Source organism: Dermochelys coriacea, chromosome 19, assembly GCF_009764565.3.
Source record: "Dermochelys coriacea isolate rDerCor1 chromosome 19, rDerCor1.pri.v4, whole genome shotgun sequence".
NCBI lineage: Eukaryota > Metazoa > Chordata > Testudines > Dermochelyidae > Dermochelys > Dermochelys coriacea.
The window spans coordinates 12,685,763-12,702,880 of NC_050086.2; the positions used below are offsets into that span (position 1 = coordinate 12,685,763).

General features: G+C 45.7%; 1 protein-coding gene across 48 annotated transcripts in view; it reads left to right on the forward strand.

Moving 5' to 3' along the window:
* Positions 1–17,118, forward strand: part of EPB41 (erythrocyte membrane protein band 4.1) — a 206,427-nt gene that overhangs the window by 169,225 nt on the left and 20,084 nt on the right. For 40 of the 48 annotated variants that reach the window (XM_038377825.2, XM_043506173.1, XM_043506175.1 and 37 more), the window contains one exon: positions 2,493–2,621. The exons of 6 other annotated variants lie outside the window; for them this stretch is intronic. In XM_038377825.2, the coding sequence (XP_038233753.1) occupies positions 2,493–2,621 (129 nt within the window). Of the gene's footprint in view, positions 1–2,492; positions 2,622–17,118 lie in introns of those variants that run through there. 2 more of the 48 variants (XR_006278268.1, XR_005289609.2) reach the window with 1 other exon arrangement.

Sequence of the window (17,118 nt, forward strand, 5' to 3'; positions counted from 1 at the left end):
TATGTGGACGTGGCCCACATAACACAGAGAGCTGCCTATGTGGCTCACAGTGGTAAAGCCTGAGAACCACTGTCTTAGGGGCTGCAATAACAATACCCCTGCAGTTATGTTTCAGAGGTGCTACACAATGTGAGTTCTAATCAGCTGAACACAGGCTGTCTGAATTCCCAGTGACAGTGATGCTCTTTCAGTGGCTCATGGTTGTTTTGTGCCCATTTCTCCCCCTTCATTTCCACTAATGTGTTATTTTAAGGAAAAGAAATGGACTTGGAATATAGTTTCAGTGCAGTGATGGGTATCTTTATACCTACAATTTCTGGTTGTGCACAGAATTCTCCATCCACCATACAGCAGTTACTCCTTTATTTCCTATTTTAGGCAAAGAGAGTTTAAGTCAAGAATCATCCTTGTGATTTCTCAAGGTGCCAGGGAGAGGCAGTTGTTTAATATTATTCCATTACCTTAAAGCGCATGGATAACTAGTCAGTTTGGAAGGTTGTGTTTAGGATGTCCGCTGGATGCAATGTTTATTACACACAGAGTTCTCAGGCTTTTTTTGTTTGTTTAAAGTCCACCTATTGCTGTGCATAGATTGCATTAGACTCAATACAGTGTAAGTTAGAGACCGACATTATTTTCCTTTATACTTCAGGATGCTACATTCTTCCTAACCTTCTCTGGCATTTTTGTGAATTTTTTTTTCTTTTTAGAGTCTCTGCAACTTTCCCCCCAAAATGGATATGGATGCAGTGACAGAGAGGAAAAGTACTAACCCTGACTTTGAATTGGAGGGCCCAAAGTATTCAGTAGCCTTTAGTGAGAACCAAATGTCAACTCCACCAGAGTCTTTACAAAGTCATGACTTTGGCACTTCCTCCCTAAGCAGTGAGGAGGAGGAGAGAGCTACTGTAATCCTTGAGAGCAAGGATGACCTAACATGTGAAAAGAGTTATGCAGGTGTGAAAAAGCAGACAGATGACTCAGATGAGCAGTCTGAGGTGAAGACTCCTACAATTTCTGTTTCACCTCCACTGCATCCCTGTCAGAGAGAGGAGGAGGCAGAGAATGTTGAAGAAAATCATTTTACAAGAGATCCGCTTAGAAAGCTAAATGGAGAGTGTCACGACTCGAATATTGATAATGTGTTTCCCACACTCATTCGCTGTTTTCAGGTAGTAACTGTGAGCTCAGAATGCCTCCTTCCCCCCCCCACCCCCCCAAATCTCCCTTTTGGTTTTTGGAGTGAAATCCTAAACACTGCAGCAAACAAATCTGTGATGAGGAATTATGTGTACATAGCCTGAATTCATTCCCCAAACTAATCAGCCAATTAATCTCCTGCAAAGTCCATGCAACTGAGCCCCCTCCAGTTTAGCCTTGCATAAAGTGACAGACATGCCTCAATGAAAAATGGCCTTTGTGTTCCTTTGATACAAGTGCCCTGTGTTCTAAGTAAAAGGAAACTTGCAGACTCCAAAGGCTACCACGTTTAATTTTATTCCACGGAATTAGGTGGTTATCATGAAGTTTTGGTGTGGTCTTACTGCTATATTGCAGAAAATTTGGAAACCAGGCTAAAGGAGATGCTGCAGGGCTGAAACTTAATGTAGCACAGCAAATTGTAGCTCTGTCAAAAGTCTACATTTACATTGTAATTGTCATAAGATTTCAAATCACACCATTACCATGGCAGAGATTTTTGCCTGCTTCAGTGTTGCTGAATATCAGTCATTTATGTTAAAATAGATGACCGCTTAACTTACTAACAATCAAGGTGGCAACTGGCAGACTTTGGGAAGGGGGGCAGAAACTGATTGAGCTGGGGAAACCTTGTGTGTCTTTTGCTAACATTATCTTCTCTTTTGATGAATTACCAGGTGGTGGAAGAACTGATTTTTCTAGTTTCTCTTTCAAGACACACACTGTTTTTCTTTTAAAGACTTGTATCTGACATTGATTTAATAAAAGCCAGTGAACCACAGATTGAGTATTTTAACAATGGAAATGGCTTTGTTTGCATTCAGAATAAAGCTTCAGTGAGCCATGATTAACTTTTTATTTGTCCAGTCTCTACAGCATCAGTTTTGATATTTCAGTACAGTCAGAGTCATGGTCTGACTGGCAGTTTTCTATGGGGTCCTTATCCTCATAATTCGGAAGCTAATCAGTATAGTATATTCATAGTAAATCTGACTATTTAACCCTTGATGACTTTCTTGGTCTAATTTAAGAGAGAACAGCTCAGTTAGCAGAGAGGATTTTACTGTGTGTTTTAAGCCTCAGACTTGACTTTGCTGGTTCAATGCTTGATCCTCTGAAACATGTATCAAACTCTCTGTAGCGCTAAAATGTTCAAGATTTCTAGGCTGAGTCTTGGTTTCTCAGTCTGTGATGTTTTTATCAGATCAGTGTCAGAGCGTTTACCAGAAACATCATCAGTATGTAACTATGCTACGTGTTGTTGTTGTTTTTTTTTTAAACCTCTTTCATAGCCACCCCTAGTGAAGACTCAGACAGTTACCATCTCTGACGTGTCCAATGCTGTGAAAAGTGAAATTCCAACAAAAGAAGTTCCCATTGTTCACACAGAGACCAAGACTATCACCTACGAAGCGGCACAGGTAGAAATGTTTTGCCTAACTCACAGTGGATTTAATTAAATGTAACATTATGTAAGTGCAAAGTTTATTAATCCTTAGAATGAGACAGCGTAAGAACATTAGAATGGCCATACTTGATCAGAGCAATGGTCCCTCTAGACCAATATCCTGTCTTCCAACAGTGGCCAATGCCAGGTGCTTCAGGAGGGATGAACAGAGCAAGCAGCATCAAGTGATCCATCCCCCGTTGTCCAATCTCAGTTTCTGACAATCACAAGCTAGGGACACCAGAGCATGGGGTTGCGTCCCGGATCATCCTAGCTAGTAGCCATCGATGGACCTGTCCTCCATGAACTTTTCTAGTTCTTTCTTGAACCCCGTTATGTTATTGGCCTTCACATTGCCTGGCAATGAGTTCCTCAAGTGTACTGTGCATTATGTAAAGAAATACTTCCTTTTTATTTATTTTAACCTGCTGCCTATTAATTTCATTGGGTGATCCCTGGTTCTTTTGTTATGTGAAGGAATAAATACGCTTCCTTGTTCACTTTCTCCACACCTTTAATGATTTTATAGACCTCTATCGTATCCTCCCTTAGTTATCTTTTTTCCAAGCTGTGAACAGTCCCAGTCTTTTTAATCTCTCCTCATATGGAAGCTGTTCCATGCCCTTAATCATTTTTGTTGCCCTTCTCTGTACCTTTTCCAATACCAGTATGTCTTTTGAGATGGGGGTGACGAGAACTGCACGCACTATTCAAGGTATGGGCATAGTGTAGATTCTAGCAATGCAAGAATTATTCTTTCCTGCACCAGGTATTTTTCGCAGGTTTCAGGAATGTGATCATTTAATTAAAAGCTGTATCATAATGCATACACATGTGGGACTGAATTAAGGTTCTCTTTCAACTGCTTGTCCATATACATATTCCACTGATAGTGTGCATGTGCCCCATGGGCCCGAGGTTGGAGGCTTTTGGCTAGCAGTGTCTGTTGCGGCCATGCATATATCCTGAGTTTTTCTTCGAGTGCTTGCTCATGTCTGTTCTATGTTAGGTGTGTGTGCTTGCCACATGCACTGGTGCAGAAGTTTTTCCCTCAGTGGTATCTGTAGGGGACTGGCTCTGGTGCCTTCTGGAGTGGCGCACATATGCGCCAGGATAAGGGGCACCACCAGCTCCCCTTCCCTCAGCTCCTTCCTACTGCCAGTGACTGTGCTGGAACAACATCTTGCTTCGGCAAGTGCTCTTACCCAGTGGTTCTTCCTATCATTCATTGTATAAATAGTTCTTAAAATAAGTTGTTCTTTTAATAGTTACATAATAGTACTGTAGATAAGTTAGATAGTCCCTTAAGGGACTTAGCCCAGTGACAGGACATGCCCCAGGCTTGAAGCCTTGTGATCGCTGCAAAAAGCCTATGATGATCAGCAACCCTCATCGAAGCTGCTTGAAGTGTTTGGGGAAAACCCACATTAGCAATAAGTGTTGCATCTGCAAGAGATTCAAGCCAAAAACTAAAAAGGAGCGAGACATAAAACTAAGAGCGCTCCTCATGGAGTTGGCCCTCGTGCTGGTCTCCAAGCCACCAAGATCGGACTCCGCACCAAGCACAGCGGCATCTGTTTGAAGTGTGCTGTGGGCACCGGCCTCCTGCCGCTTGTCCCAGTTCCCGGTATCTGTTAAGAAGTGAGGAAGCACACCAGGAGAGGGCGTTCCCTGACATCCTGTACTGAAAGGGAAAGTCCAGAGAAGATCATAAGCCCGTGCGGGGCAGCACGTCTCCAAAGCCCAGCCAGGCACCTGCATCACCAGCTAGGCTACCCAGCCCTCCTAAGGACCCAGCAGCCACCTCAGGTAGTTGCAGAGGTCCCTGGCACCCGGAGGTCCCATCCATGCTCGAGGTTTTGCAGGATGCAGAAGACATCATGTCTTTACTGGTGCTACAAATGCCCTGTCAAGATGTAGTCGGAGAGAAGTCGGCACTGGGGCTCATGCAACAGTCTCCATCCGTGCGGTATCGCTCCCCAGCACCATGGCAGTCAACATTGAAGCAGTGTTCCCCGGGGATGCGCTTCTGACCTGCCCATATTAACTGGAGTTCCTGGCACTGTTCACCGGACTCTTGGCACCAGTCCCACAAGGCGTGGCATCGCTTGTCCAATGGCCGGCGCAGGGCCGTAGCATGGTATCGGTCACCAGAGCATGGGCATCGCTCCTCGGGGCAACGAAGTTCACTGGGACCACAATGCCAATCCACAGGACCATGACACAGGTCCCCAGCGCCAAGACACAGATCGCCGGACTCTCAGCACCAATCCCGAGCGTTGAGGTGGCATTCTCTGCCATGCCAGTCTTGGTTGCCGGACTTTTGGCGCTGTTCCCAGAGCTCTAGGTTTTGATCATCTAGGTGTACCATTGCTGAGTTCTGCCATTGGTTCCCATACAGGCGGCACTGGGACCCCGAGCCCCGGCACCTGTACTACACCGCAGACGCTGGGATGGTAGGTTTCAGAGTAGCAGCCGTGTTGGTCTGTATTCGCAAAAAGAAAAGGAGTACTTGTGGCACCTTAGATACTAACAAATTTATTTGAGCATAAGCTTTCGTGAGCTACAGCTCACTTCATCGGATGCATAGGCGTGGAGGGTCATGAACATAGCGTCGTCACCAAAGTGGTCCCTAAGGTCGTCAGAATGATCTTCCAGAGGTGGGAAACTCCTCAAGTGGACCTGTTTGCCACCAGGCAGAACAGGAAGTGCCATCGGTTCTGCTCCCTTCACGGGCTCAACAGTGGATCACTCTCTGATCTTCTTTCTTGGGCAAGCAACCTGATGTATGCCTTCCCGACAATCCTGCATATCAGCAGGACCCTCCTGAAAATCAAGACGGACAGAGACAGTCGTCATGATCACCCCAGCATGGCCTCACCAGTACTGTTTTGGCATGCTCATGGACTTGGCAATAGTGCGCATATGGACGCTTCCCAACCATCCAGACCTGCTCTCTCAGGATCACGGGAGGTCACCTGAACCTCTCCTCTCTCCACCTCACAGTGTGGATGCTGTGTGGCTGAACCCAGAGGAGCAGGCCTGCTCTACTCAAATCCAGCGCATTCTGTTGGAGAGTAGAAAACCCTCCACTAGAGCAACTTACCTGGCAAAGTGGAAGTGCTTCTCCTGCTGGGCATTGGAGTGGAGGATCTCCCCAACCCAGTCTTCTCTGCAGTCCATTATGGACTACCTGCTTCACTTGACACATCAAGGCCTGGCCTTCTCCTCGATCAAGGTGCACCTGGCAGCCATTTTGGTCTTCCATCCCCACATCCGGGGCAGATCAGTATTCTTGCATGAAATGATGATCAGGTTTCTTAAGGGCCTTGAAAGGCTTTTTCTGCCAGTTTGGGACCCAGTCTCTCAATGGGACCTCAACCTAGTCCTCTTTAGGCTCACTGGCCTTCCCTTCGAGCCTCTAGCCTCCTGTTGTCTTTCACATCAGTTTTGGAAGGTTGCTTTCCTTTCATCTATCACTTCAGCTAGTCGAGTCTCTAAAATTAAAGCCCTTACGTTGGAACCTCCGTACGTGGTGTTCTACAAGGACAAGGTTCAGCTGCGTCCCCATCCTGCTTTCCTGCTGGCTTTCTACTTAGAGCATACCAAGCCCTTCCATAAATTGACTCAACTCTTTGTTACAGTGGCTGACAGGATGAAAATCTTCCTGGTGTCTTCTCATAGGCTTTCATCTTGGATTACTACCTGCATCCGTATTTGCTACGAATTGGCGTAGGTTGTACCTCCACCGATAGCGATGGCCCATTCAACTACAGTTCAGGAGTCGTCAGCAGCCTTCCTAGCACAAGGCCCTATCCAGGACATCTGCAGGGCCGCAATGTAGTCACTGGTACAGCCCTTCATGACCCATTCCTCAGTTGCCAGAAATGATGCTGGCTTTGGCAGAGCTGTGTTGCAGTCAGCACATCCATGAACTCTGACCTGCCTTGGAGATGCTGCTTGGGAGTCACCTAACATGGAATGGATATGAGCAAGCACTCAAAGAAAAAAAACAATTACTAACCGTCCGTAACTACTGTTCTTTTAGATGTGTTGCTCATGTCCATTCCACGACCCGCCCTCCTTTCCCTCTTTCGGAGTTGCGGCAAGAAGGAACTGAGGGTGGAGGAGCCAGCGGTGCCCCTTATACCAGCACCAGTGCATGTGGTGAGCAACACATCTTGAACAACAGTTACAGAAGGCTAGTAACCGTTTTTTCTTCACGCCTCGTGCCAACCACATTAAAAGGGCAGAGTGACCAACTGCTGCTCAGTTCCTCTTGGTGTCTCTAACTTTGAAATGGAACTGCTCTGTGTGTGTTTTCAGTGTACTGCTGGCTCTCTGTTCATTCCTTCTAAATGTTGTCCTAATCCCCAGTTCTAGTTAGGTAGTTTGCCAGTTGGCACTGTAGTAGTAATAGTAGTTTTTTTCAGATTACATTTCTTTTTTATCAGGAAAATCCTTACTTTTCTTTCTGGTATCAGGATGGCTAGTTCTAAGTCCTCTGGTTTCCAATATCATCCCTTACAATGCCCATCAAATTAAAAATATTCTGTGCTGAACAGAATAAAAAGCTTGGCATGTTTCATGAATCCTTAAACAGGCTGCATGAAATCAGCCTCAACACTCCAGATCTCTGTGTACTAAACTAAGGTTCTGTTTTTCAGCATGTGAAAGCTTGGCACAAATAACTTGTGTGTATATACTGATGTGTGCACACCAGTAAGAGGTTTTCAAAATAGCTCCATATCTGAACAGAATTTCTCACCGGCTGCTGGTGCTTTGATGTAGACTAGCCTTTGTCCTATGAGAGATTTGCTATTTTATTTTCATTTCTGTTTATCACACTTTTCCTGTAGTCTCTTTTCCGTTTATCTTTCTTCAGAACTTTGTGTACAGATTAGATTATCTTGACTTTTTTAAGAAACTTTGTTTTGTATCATCTTATCCTGATGATTTCCTGCTACATTTCTATATCTAAAGCAGGTACTGAAACCAAAAATAGACTCAGAATGTGAAAGTACTTGTTATAATCAATCTCAAAGCACTTTAAATTAGTAAATTAGAATATGGTAGTGTAATAACTATATTCAAATGTGGCTCCATAGGTAAGGCTGAAGCACAAATGTCACCATCCCCCATTCCTTCTCACTGCCTGCAGCTAGAGTCGGAGTGTTCTGTATGGTATTTACCTCACGATTTTCTACCTTGGTGGTCTTAGGTTTTGTTGTTCTGGGGATAGTTAATAGTTTGTTTAGTTAGTACCCTTAGTTCTTCTTTGAGTGCTTGCTCATGCCGATTCCATTCTAGGTGTGCATGTGCTTGCGTGCCCGGTCGTTGAAGATTTTTGCCTTAATGGTATCTGTAGGATCAGCTGTGGTGCCCTCTTGAGCGCCGCACTCATGCGTCAGTGTATCAGCCACTGTCGGCCCAACGCCCTCTCAGTTCCTTCTTACCGCCCATGGTGGTTAGTCGGAGTGCTTTTTTCCTTGCCTAGCAAAGGTTAGTGGTTTTTCTCTATTGTTTTTTGAGCATTAGGGCCTTGTAAATAGTTTTTCTGTAGTTAATTACTAAGTAGTTGTTAAGTAGTGTAGTTACAAGTTGGAGACTAGCCCTGTTGGGACTCCGGTTTTAAGCTCTGCTCTGACTGGAACAGTTCTATGCCTGTTTAGTGACCCCCATAGCAGCTGCCTGAAGTGCTTGGGGGAATCACATGTGAATGACAAGTTTTGCATAGAATCATAGAACTGGAAGGGACCTTAAGAGGTCAAATAGTCCAGTCCCCTGCACTCGTGGCAGGACTATGTATTATCTAGAGACGATTCCTTCCTGTAAGAGTAAGTGAGCTATAGGCCATTCCTGTAAGAACTCAAAAAGAGTGCAACATCCGTTTGAGGGCCCTCCTCGTGGAGGCTGCTCTCTGCCTGGCTTCTGAGCCTTCCCGGCCAGACTCCACCCCTAGCACTTCGGCCTCGCTGCCTAGTGCATCCCAGCACCATTTCCTTCACTAGTGCCCAAAAAGAAGCAGGAGAAATGTAACTATCCGGAACTGAGCAAGAAGGGCCATGGGGTAATGGGCAAAAGACCCAGTTCGGGCCACCCACCCACACTGGAGCGCCTCCCCAATGGGGAGGGATCTGCCACTAACTCCCATGGGTGGTAGGGTACACAGGCTTGTGGCAGGGCCAACGCCTTCCCAGGCTTTCCCGACACCCAGAGAACAGAGGCCTCTACCAGTGCCGCCAGCTCCGTGTGCGTCACAGGAAGCAGAAAAGGCTCCCTATGAGGGCAAGCCAGCTGTGAAGACCTTCCATAGGGCAAGTGAGCACCACAGATCTCTAGAGCCAAAACAATGCTCTCCATCTCTGCACCCCAGATCTCTGACTTCTCAACCCAGGTCCTCTGCAGGTCACCCGAGATTGCTGGCATCGCAGTCTCTGCCCTCTCAACGCAGATCGCCCAGGGGAGGCGCCGATCACCATATCGCTGGCACCGTTCATCCTTCCGCCGACCATCTCCTTGGATCACATGTTGGATGGGAGAAGGTGGTTGGCGTTTTAGAGAGGACTTTTCAGGTTGTCATAAATATAAAGGGAAGGGCAAATACCTTTAAATCCCTCCTGGCCAGAGGAAAAACCCTTTCACCTGTAAAGGGTTAAGAAGCTAAGATAACCTTGCTGGCACCTGACCAAAATGACCAATAAGGAGACAAGATACTTTAAAAGCTGGAGAGGGGGGAAACAAAGGGTTCTCTGTCTGTATGATGCTTTTGCTGGGACCAGAGCAGGAATGCAGAACTCTTGTAAAGAGTTAGTAAGCTATCTAGTTAGATATGCGTTAGATTCTGTTTTGTTTAAATGGCTGATAAAATAAGTTATGCTGAAAGGAATGTATATTCCTGTTTTTGTGTCTTTTTGTAACTTAAGGTTTTGCCTAGAGGGATTCTCTGTGTTTTGAATCTGATTACCCTGTAAGGTATTTACCATCCTGATTTTACAGAGGTGATTCTTTTACTTTTTCTTTAATTAAAATTCTCTTCTAAGAACCTGATTGCTTTTTCCTTGTTCTTAAGATCCAAGGGTTTGGGTCAGTGTTCACCTATGCAAATTGGTGAGGAGTTTTATCAAGCCTTCCCCAGGAAAGGAGGTGTAGTGCTTGGGGGGATATTTTGTGGGGGAGACATTTCCAAGTGGGCACTTCCCCTGTTGTTATGGTTAGACACTTGGGTGGTGGCAGCATTTAATCTAAGCTGGTAAGAATAAGCCAAGAGGGTCTTTCATGCAGGTCCCCACATCTGTACCCAAGAATTCAGAGTGGGGAAGAAACCTTGACATGGTGGCAGAGCGGTGGGATTAATTTGAAATCATTTCGAGATTTATTTTTTTTTTTTAACCAGGAGCACAGAAGGACTTTTGAAATATTTTAAAGGGTTTTGTAAAAGGGGAAAAAGCAACAAGCATAACAAAAGGGAGCTTGCTTTTGTGAGCTGGAGTTTCTCTACCTAAAGGCAGAGTGGTTAACCTCCTGCAGGGAAATTCACAAGTTCTTCACAGACCTGAAGAGGTAGGTTTTTTTTGTTTTGTTTTTGTTTTCGTTTTGTTTTTTAGCTAAGAGCAACTAGAGGGTTTTTCTGTCTATTTGTCTCAAGACAAAGGTGTTAGTTTTTTGTTTTTTTTTAACGGATTTTTCTGTAGGCTAACAATCACTGTCAGAGAACAGTCTGGGATTTTGGTAAGTAATTGATCTTTAAATATTCAGGGTAAATAGGCCTAATCCCCTGAGATGGGATATTAGATGGATGGGATCTGAGTTACCCAGGAAAGAATTTTCTGTAGTATCTGGCTGGTGAATCTTGCCCATCTGCTCAGGGTTTAGCTGATTGCCATATTTGGGGTCGGGAAGGAATTTTCCTCCAGGGCAGATTGGAGAGGCCCTGGAGGTTTTTCGCCTTCCTCTGTAGCATGGGGCATGGTTGACTTGAGGGAGGCTTCTCTGCTCCTTGAAGTCTTTAAACCATGATTTAAGGACTTCAATAGCTCAGACATGGGTGAGGTTTTTTGTAGGAGTGGGTGGGTGAGATTCTATGGCCTGCGCTGTGCAGGAGGTCGGACTAGATGATCAGAATGGTTCCTTCTGACCTTAGTATCTATGAATCTATGAACATCAATATCCGGTTACAGCACAACCTATTTTTTTGACAAGCTAAGTTTTGTTTGTTTGTTTGTTTTTATTTCTAACTCTCGGGTGTAAAGTTAGTTAAAAACAGAGAGGCAGACATGATGGAGCCCAAGGCAGAAAAAGCCAAAGAGGCTGCCCACAGGAGAGCTATGGAGGCAAGGGAAAAAGAAATGGAGGAAAAGGAAAAAGAGAGGAAGCATGAACTGGAGTTGGAGAAGGTAAGGGCTGAGCGGAATCTACTGGATAATCCTAACAATCCATCCCCAACAATCCACAAATGGGAGCAACTATGTGCACAGTATGATGAATCCAGTGATATTGCTGAATATTTTCTCACTTTTGAGAGACTGTGCACTCTCCATAAAATTCCTGACGCTCACAAGATGACCACATTGGTCGCAAAATTGACTGGAAAAGCTCTGGACATATTCAATAAGATGCCTATTGATGAGGCTTCTGACTATAATAAGTTCAAGGATTTGGTTTTAAAACAATTTCATATTACTTCTGAAATGTACAGAGTAAAATTTCGAACGCTTAGAGAGGGCCTGGACTAAGTAATGTGGCTTATCTAAACCAGATGAAGGATCTTTTAGATAAATGTGCCCAAGGAAGGGGTGTCACTAGCTTTGAAGGAATGTGTGATTTGATAGCCCAGGAGCAATTCCTGAATGTGTCCAAGGAAGAAATAAAACAGTGTTTATGGGATAAGGAAATGGACTCAGCAGAAAGTCTTGCTTCTTATGCTGATCGATACGAGCAGTCCCAGACCGCCAGAGAGGCGGGGCAAGATGGAACAAAACGGGTGGAGGGAGGAGAGAGGAACAACCCTGGTCACAGTTGGAGTGGATACCCAAAGGGACACCCTCAGACCACCCCCTACTACCAGGGGCAGCCCAAGGCCCCAACTACACACGAAGGAATACTCCAGACACCTTATCGTCCTGCCACATCGTTCTTCAGCAACCCACCTCGCCCCAGTGACCCGTCAGCTGGACGATGTTTTAAATGTAACGAGCCGGGGCATGTAAAGGCCAACTGCCCCAAGATCCCCAACAGATGACAGTTCATTGCACCGGAATCACACCAGAGGTCATCAGGCCCAGATACCTCCCAGATACTCTCAGAGCGGAGGGAAGCTGTGAGTGTGGGTGGGAAGAAGGTCACCGCGTGGAGGGACACCAGAGCACAAGCGTCTGCTATCCATGCTTCCTTAGTGGACCCCAATTTAATCGACACAGAGATCCAAGTGACAATTCAGCCCTTCAAATCCAACTCTTTCAATTTGCCTGCAGCCAAGTTGCCTGTCTTGTACAAGGGCTGGTCAGGAACATGGACTTTTGCAGTCTATGATGATTATCCCATCCCCTTGCTGTTGGGGGAAGACTTGGCCACTCATGTGAAGCTAGCCAAGAGTGTGGGAATGGTCACCCGCAGCCAGGCTAAGCAAGCCGTCAGGCCTACTCTGTTCTGGAAACTTCTACCAGGACCCGGTCAGAGGTGATGGAACCGGCCCCCATGCCAACGTCTGCAACAGCAGTAGTGGATCCAATCCCAGAGACCCAGACAGAGCCAGCCCCGGAACCAGTGGAACAACCAGCACCTGAACCGTTGCCAGCACTGAATCCAGTACTTCCCACCCCAACACCAGAGGGCCCCACCGAACCTGAACCGGCAGCAGCCGATAACCCTACACAAGAGGCTCAGCCGGAGCCTGAACCCCAACATAGTGCACCAGTGGAGAGCGGTTCACAGTCAATGGAAACAGGCCCATCCCCTACATTGCTTCTAGAGGGACCAAACGTAGGTCCACAATCCAATGAGGAACTGATGTCTCTATCATCAAGGGAACGGTTCTAGACCGAACAGGAAGCAGATGAAAGCCTCCAGAGAGCTTGGACGGTGGCCTGGAGCAACCCACCGCCTCTCAGCTCTTCTAATCAATCCAGGTTTGTTGTAGAAAGAGGACTTTTATACAAGGAAACTCTTCCTGGTGGACACCAGGAAGACTAGCATCCTCAGAGACAGCTGGAACTCCAACTAAGTACTGAGTAAAGCTCTTGAGCTTCGCCCACGATCATCCTAGTGGCCATGCTGGGGTGAACAGGATCAAAGACCGTTTGGGGAGGTCATTCCACTGGGAAGGAATGTCTTGTGAGGTATGCCAAAGAGTGGGAAAACCCCAGACCAGGTCAAAGCCCCTCTCCAGCCACTCCCCATCATTGAAGTTCCATTTCAGCGAGTAGCTGTGGATATTCTTGGTTCTTTTCTGATAAAGACACCCAGAGGAAAGCAGTACGTACTGACTTTCATGGATTTTGCCACCCGATGGCTGGAAGCAGTAGCTCTAAGCAACACCAGGGCTAAAAGTGTGTTCCAGGCACTAGCAGACATTTTGCCAGGGTAGGTTGGCCCTCCGACATCCTCACAGATGCAGGAACTAATTTCCTGGCAGGAACTATGGAAAGCCTTTGGGAAGCTCATGGGGTGAATCACTTGGTTGCGACCCCTTACCATCATCAAACAAATGGCCCGGTGGAGAAATTTAATGGAACTTTGGGAGCCATGTTACGTAAATGAGCACTCCAGTAATTGGGACCGAGTGTTGCAGCAGTTGCTCTTTGTCTACAGAGCTGTACCACATCCCAGTTTAGGGTTTTCACCATTTGAACTTGTATATGGCTGTGAGGTTAAGAGGCCATTACAGTTGATGAAGTAGCAATGGGAGGGGTTTACACCTTCTCCAGGAACTAACATTATGGACTTTGTAACCAGCCTATAAAACACTCTCCGAACCTCTTTAGCCCTTGCTAAAGAAAACCTATAGGATGCGTAAAAAGAGCAAATAGCCCAGTATGATAAACAAAGTAGGGGACCAGGTCATGGTCTTAAAGGCGCTCCAGGCCCATAAAATGGAAGCGTCGTGGGAAGGGCCATTCACGGTCAGAAGCGCCTGGGAACTGTTAATTATCTCATGGCGTTCCCCACCTCCAACTGAAAGCCTAAGGTGTACCATATTAATTTTCTAAAGCCCTTTTATTCCAGAAAATTAAAGGTTTGTCAGTTTACAGCCTAGGGAAGAGATGACGCTGAGTGGCCTGAAGGTGTTTCCTATGAAGGGAAAAGTGCAGGTGGCATGGAAGAGGTGAACCTCTCCATGACCCTTGGACGTATGCAGTGACAGCAGATCCAGGAGCTGTGCACTAACTACGCAACGACGTTCTCACCAATCCCAGGACTGACTGACCAGGCATACCACTCCATTGACACAGGTAATGCTCACCCAATTAAAGTCCAACCTTACCAGGTGTCTCCTCAAGTTAAAACTGCTATAGAACGGGAGATCCAGGATATGCTACAGATGGGTGCAATCCGCCCCTCTGGCAGTGCATGGGCATCTCCAGTGGTTCTAGTTCCCAAAACAGATGGGGAGATACGTTTTTGCATGGACTACCATAAGCTAAATGCTGTAACTCGCCCAGACAACTATCCAATGCCACACACAGATGAACTATTAGAGAAACTGGGATGGGCCCAGTTCATCTCTGCCTTAGACTTAACCAAGGGTTACTGGCAGGTACTGCTAGATGAATCCACCAAGGAAAGGTCAGCCTTCACCACACATGTTGGGCTGTATGAATTTAATGTACTCCCTTACGGGCTGCGGAATGCACCCGCCATCTTCCAAAGACTTGTAGATGGTCTCCTAGCGGGATTAGGAGAATATGCAGTCGCCTACCTTGACGATGTGGCCATAGTTTCGAATTCCTGGGAAGAACACCTGGAACATCTACAAAAAGTCTTCGAGCGCACAAGGGAGGCAGGACTAACGGTTAAGGCTAAGAAGTGTCAAATTGGCCTAAACAGAGTGACTTCCTTGACCCACCTGGTGTCCAAGGTAACTATCAACCCCGTACAGGCCAAAATGAATGCTAGCCAAAAGTGGCCAGTCCCAAAGTTAAAGAAACAGGTCCAATCCTTCTTAGGCTTGGCCGGATATTACAGGCAATTTGTACTGCAATACGGCCAAATCGCCCCACTGACAGACCTAACCAAAAAGAAACAGCCAAATGCCGTTTAGTGGACCGAAGAGTGTCAGAAGGCCTTTAACCAGCTTAAAGTGACACTCATGTCTGACCCTGTGCTAAGGGCCACAGACTTTGACAAACCGTTCCTAGTAACCACAGATGCGTCCGAACATGGTGTGGGGGGGCAGTATTAATGCAGGAAGAACCGGATCAAGAATTCCATTCTGTAGTGTTTCTCAGCAAGAAGCTGTCTGAGAGGGAAAGCAACTGGTCAGTCAGTGAAAAAGAATGTTACATCAATGCCTACGCTCTGGAAAAGCTACTCCCATATGTTTGGGGACGACGTTTCCACCTGCAAACCGACCATCCTGCGCTACAGTGGCTTCATACCACCACGGGAAATAACAAAAACCTTATTCGGTGGAGTTTAGCTCTTCAAGATTTTGATTTCGACATCCAACACATCTCAGGAGCTGCTAAAAAAGTGGCTGATGCACTCTCCTGTGAAAGTTTCCCAGAATCAACTGGTTAAAATTGTCCTTGAGATGAGGGAAATATTGTTAGTCTTTATATACTTGGTAGCATATTTAGAGGTGCATGTGTCTTTTAACTCTGTTTTCTCCGAGAGCTCCAGGAAGAAATCACAGCCAGCGTTTCACCCTATCTGTGATTTGGGGGACGTGTCATAAATATAAAGGGAAGGGTAACCACCTTTAAATCCCTCCTGGCCAGAAGAAAAACCTTTTCACCTGTAAAGGGTTAAGAAGCTAAGATAACTTCGCTTGCACCTGACCAAAATGACCAATAAGGAGACAAGATACTTTAAAAGCTGGAGGGGGGGCGGGGAACAAAAGGTTCTCTCTGTCTGTGTGATGCTTTTGCTAGGACCAGAGCAGGAATGCAGGTCAGAACTCCTGTAAAGAGTTAGTAAGCTGTCTAGTTAGATATGTTGTCAAGGTTCCTTCCCCATCCTGAACTCTAGGGTACAGATGTGGGGACCTGCATGAGAAACCCCCTAAGCTTATTTTTACCAGCTTAGGTTAAAACTTCCCCAAAGTACAAACTATTTTACCTTTTGCCCTTGGACTTTATTGCTGCCACCACCAAGCATCTAACAAATATACAACAGGGAAAGAGCCCGCTTGGAAACGTCTTTCAAACAAAACAGAATCTAACGCATATCTAACTAGATTGCTTATTAACCCTTTACAGGAGTTCTGACCTGCATTCCTGCTCTGGTCCCGGCAAAAGCAACGCACAGAGAAAGCCTTTGTTTCTCCCCCCTCTAGCTTTGAAAGTATCTTGTCTCCTCATTAGTCATTTTGGTCAGGTGTCAGCGAGGTTATCCTAGCTTCTTAACCCTTTACAGGTGAAAGGGTTTTTCCTCTGGCCAGGAGGGATTTAAAGGTGTTTACCCTTCCCTTTATATTTATGACATATGCGTTAGATTCTGTTTTGTTTAAATGGCTGATAAAATAAGTTGTGCTGAATGGAATGTGTATTCCTGTTTTTGTGTCTTTTTGTAACTTAAGGTTTTGCCTAGAGGGATTCTCTATGTTTTGAATCTGGTTACCCTGTAAGGTATTTACCATCCTGATTTTTACAGAGGTGATTCTTTTTACTTTTTCTTTAATTAAAATTCTCTTTTAAGAACCTGATTGCTTTTTCATTTATCTTAAGATCCAAGGGTTTGGGGTCTGTGTTCACCTATGCAAATTGGTGAGGATTTTTATCAAGTCTTCCCCAGGAAAGGGGGTGTAGTGCTTGGGGGTATATTTTGTTAGGGAGACGTTTCCAAGTGGGCACTTCCCCTGATATTATTGTTAGACACTTTGGTGGTGGCAGCGTTTAACCTAAGATGGTAAGAATAAGACAAGGGGGTCTGTCATGCAGGTCCCCACATCTGTACCCTAGAGTTCAGAGTGGGGAAGGAACCTTGACACAGGTGTTGCCTTGTCTTTTTGTTTCCTATGAGGATTGAGTGAAGGGTCAATCTCTGCACAGCCAATTTCAGGTGGATAACTTCCTGCTTTACAAGAGCATACGACGATGTAGCTCAAACCATGTCTCCATGGAGATTATAGGCCATCTGATGAGGACCCAAGAAACATGGATAGCATTCTTCAGTGATGTTTCCATAGTTGGGAGTTTGCAGGACTGGTACTTGATCTTCTCTTTTACCAAGAATTATGCTATTAGCACTGCTTCTAGGTCAGATGCAAACTTTGGGAAGGCAGTCTTGCAGTCATTGTTTAAGTAGGCGCC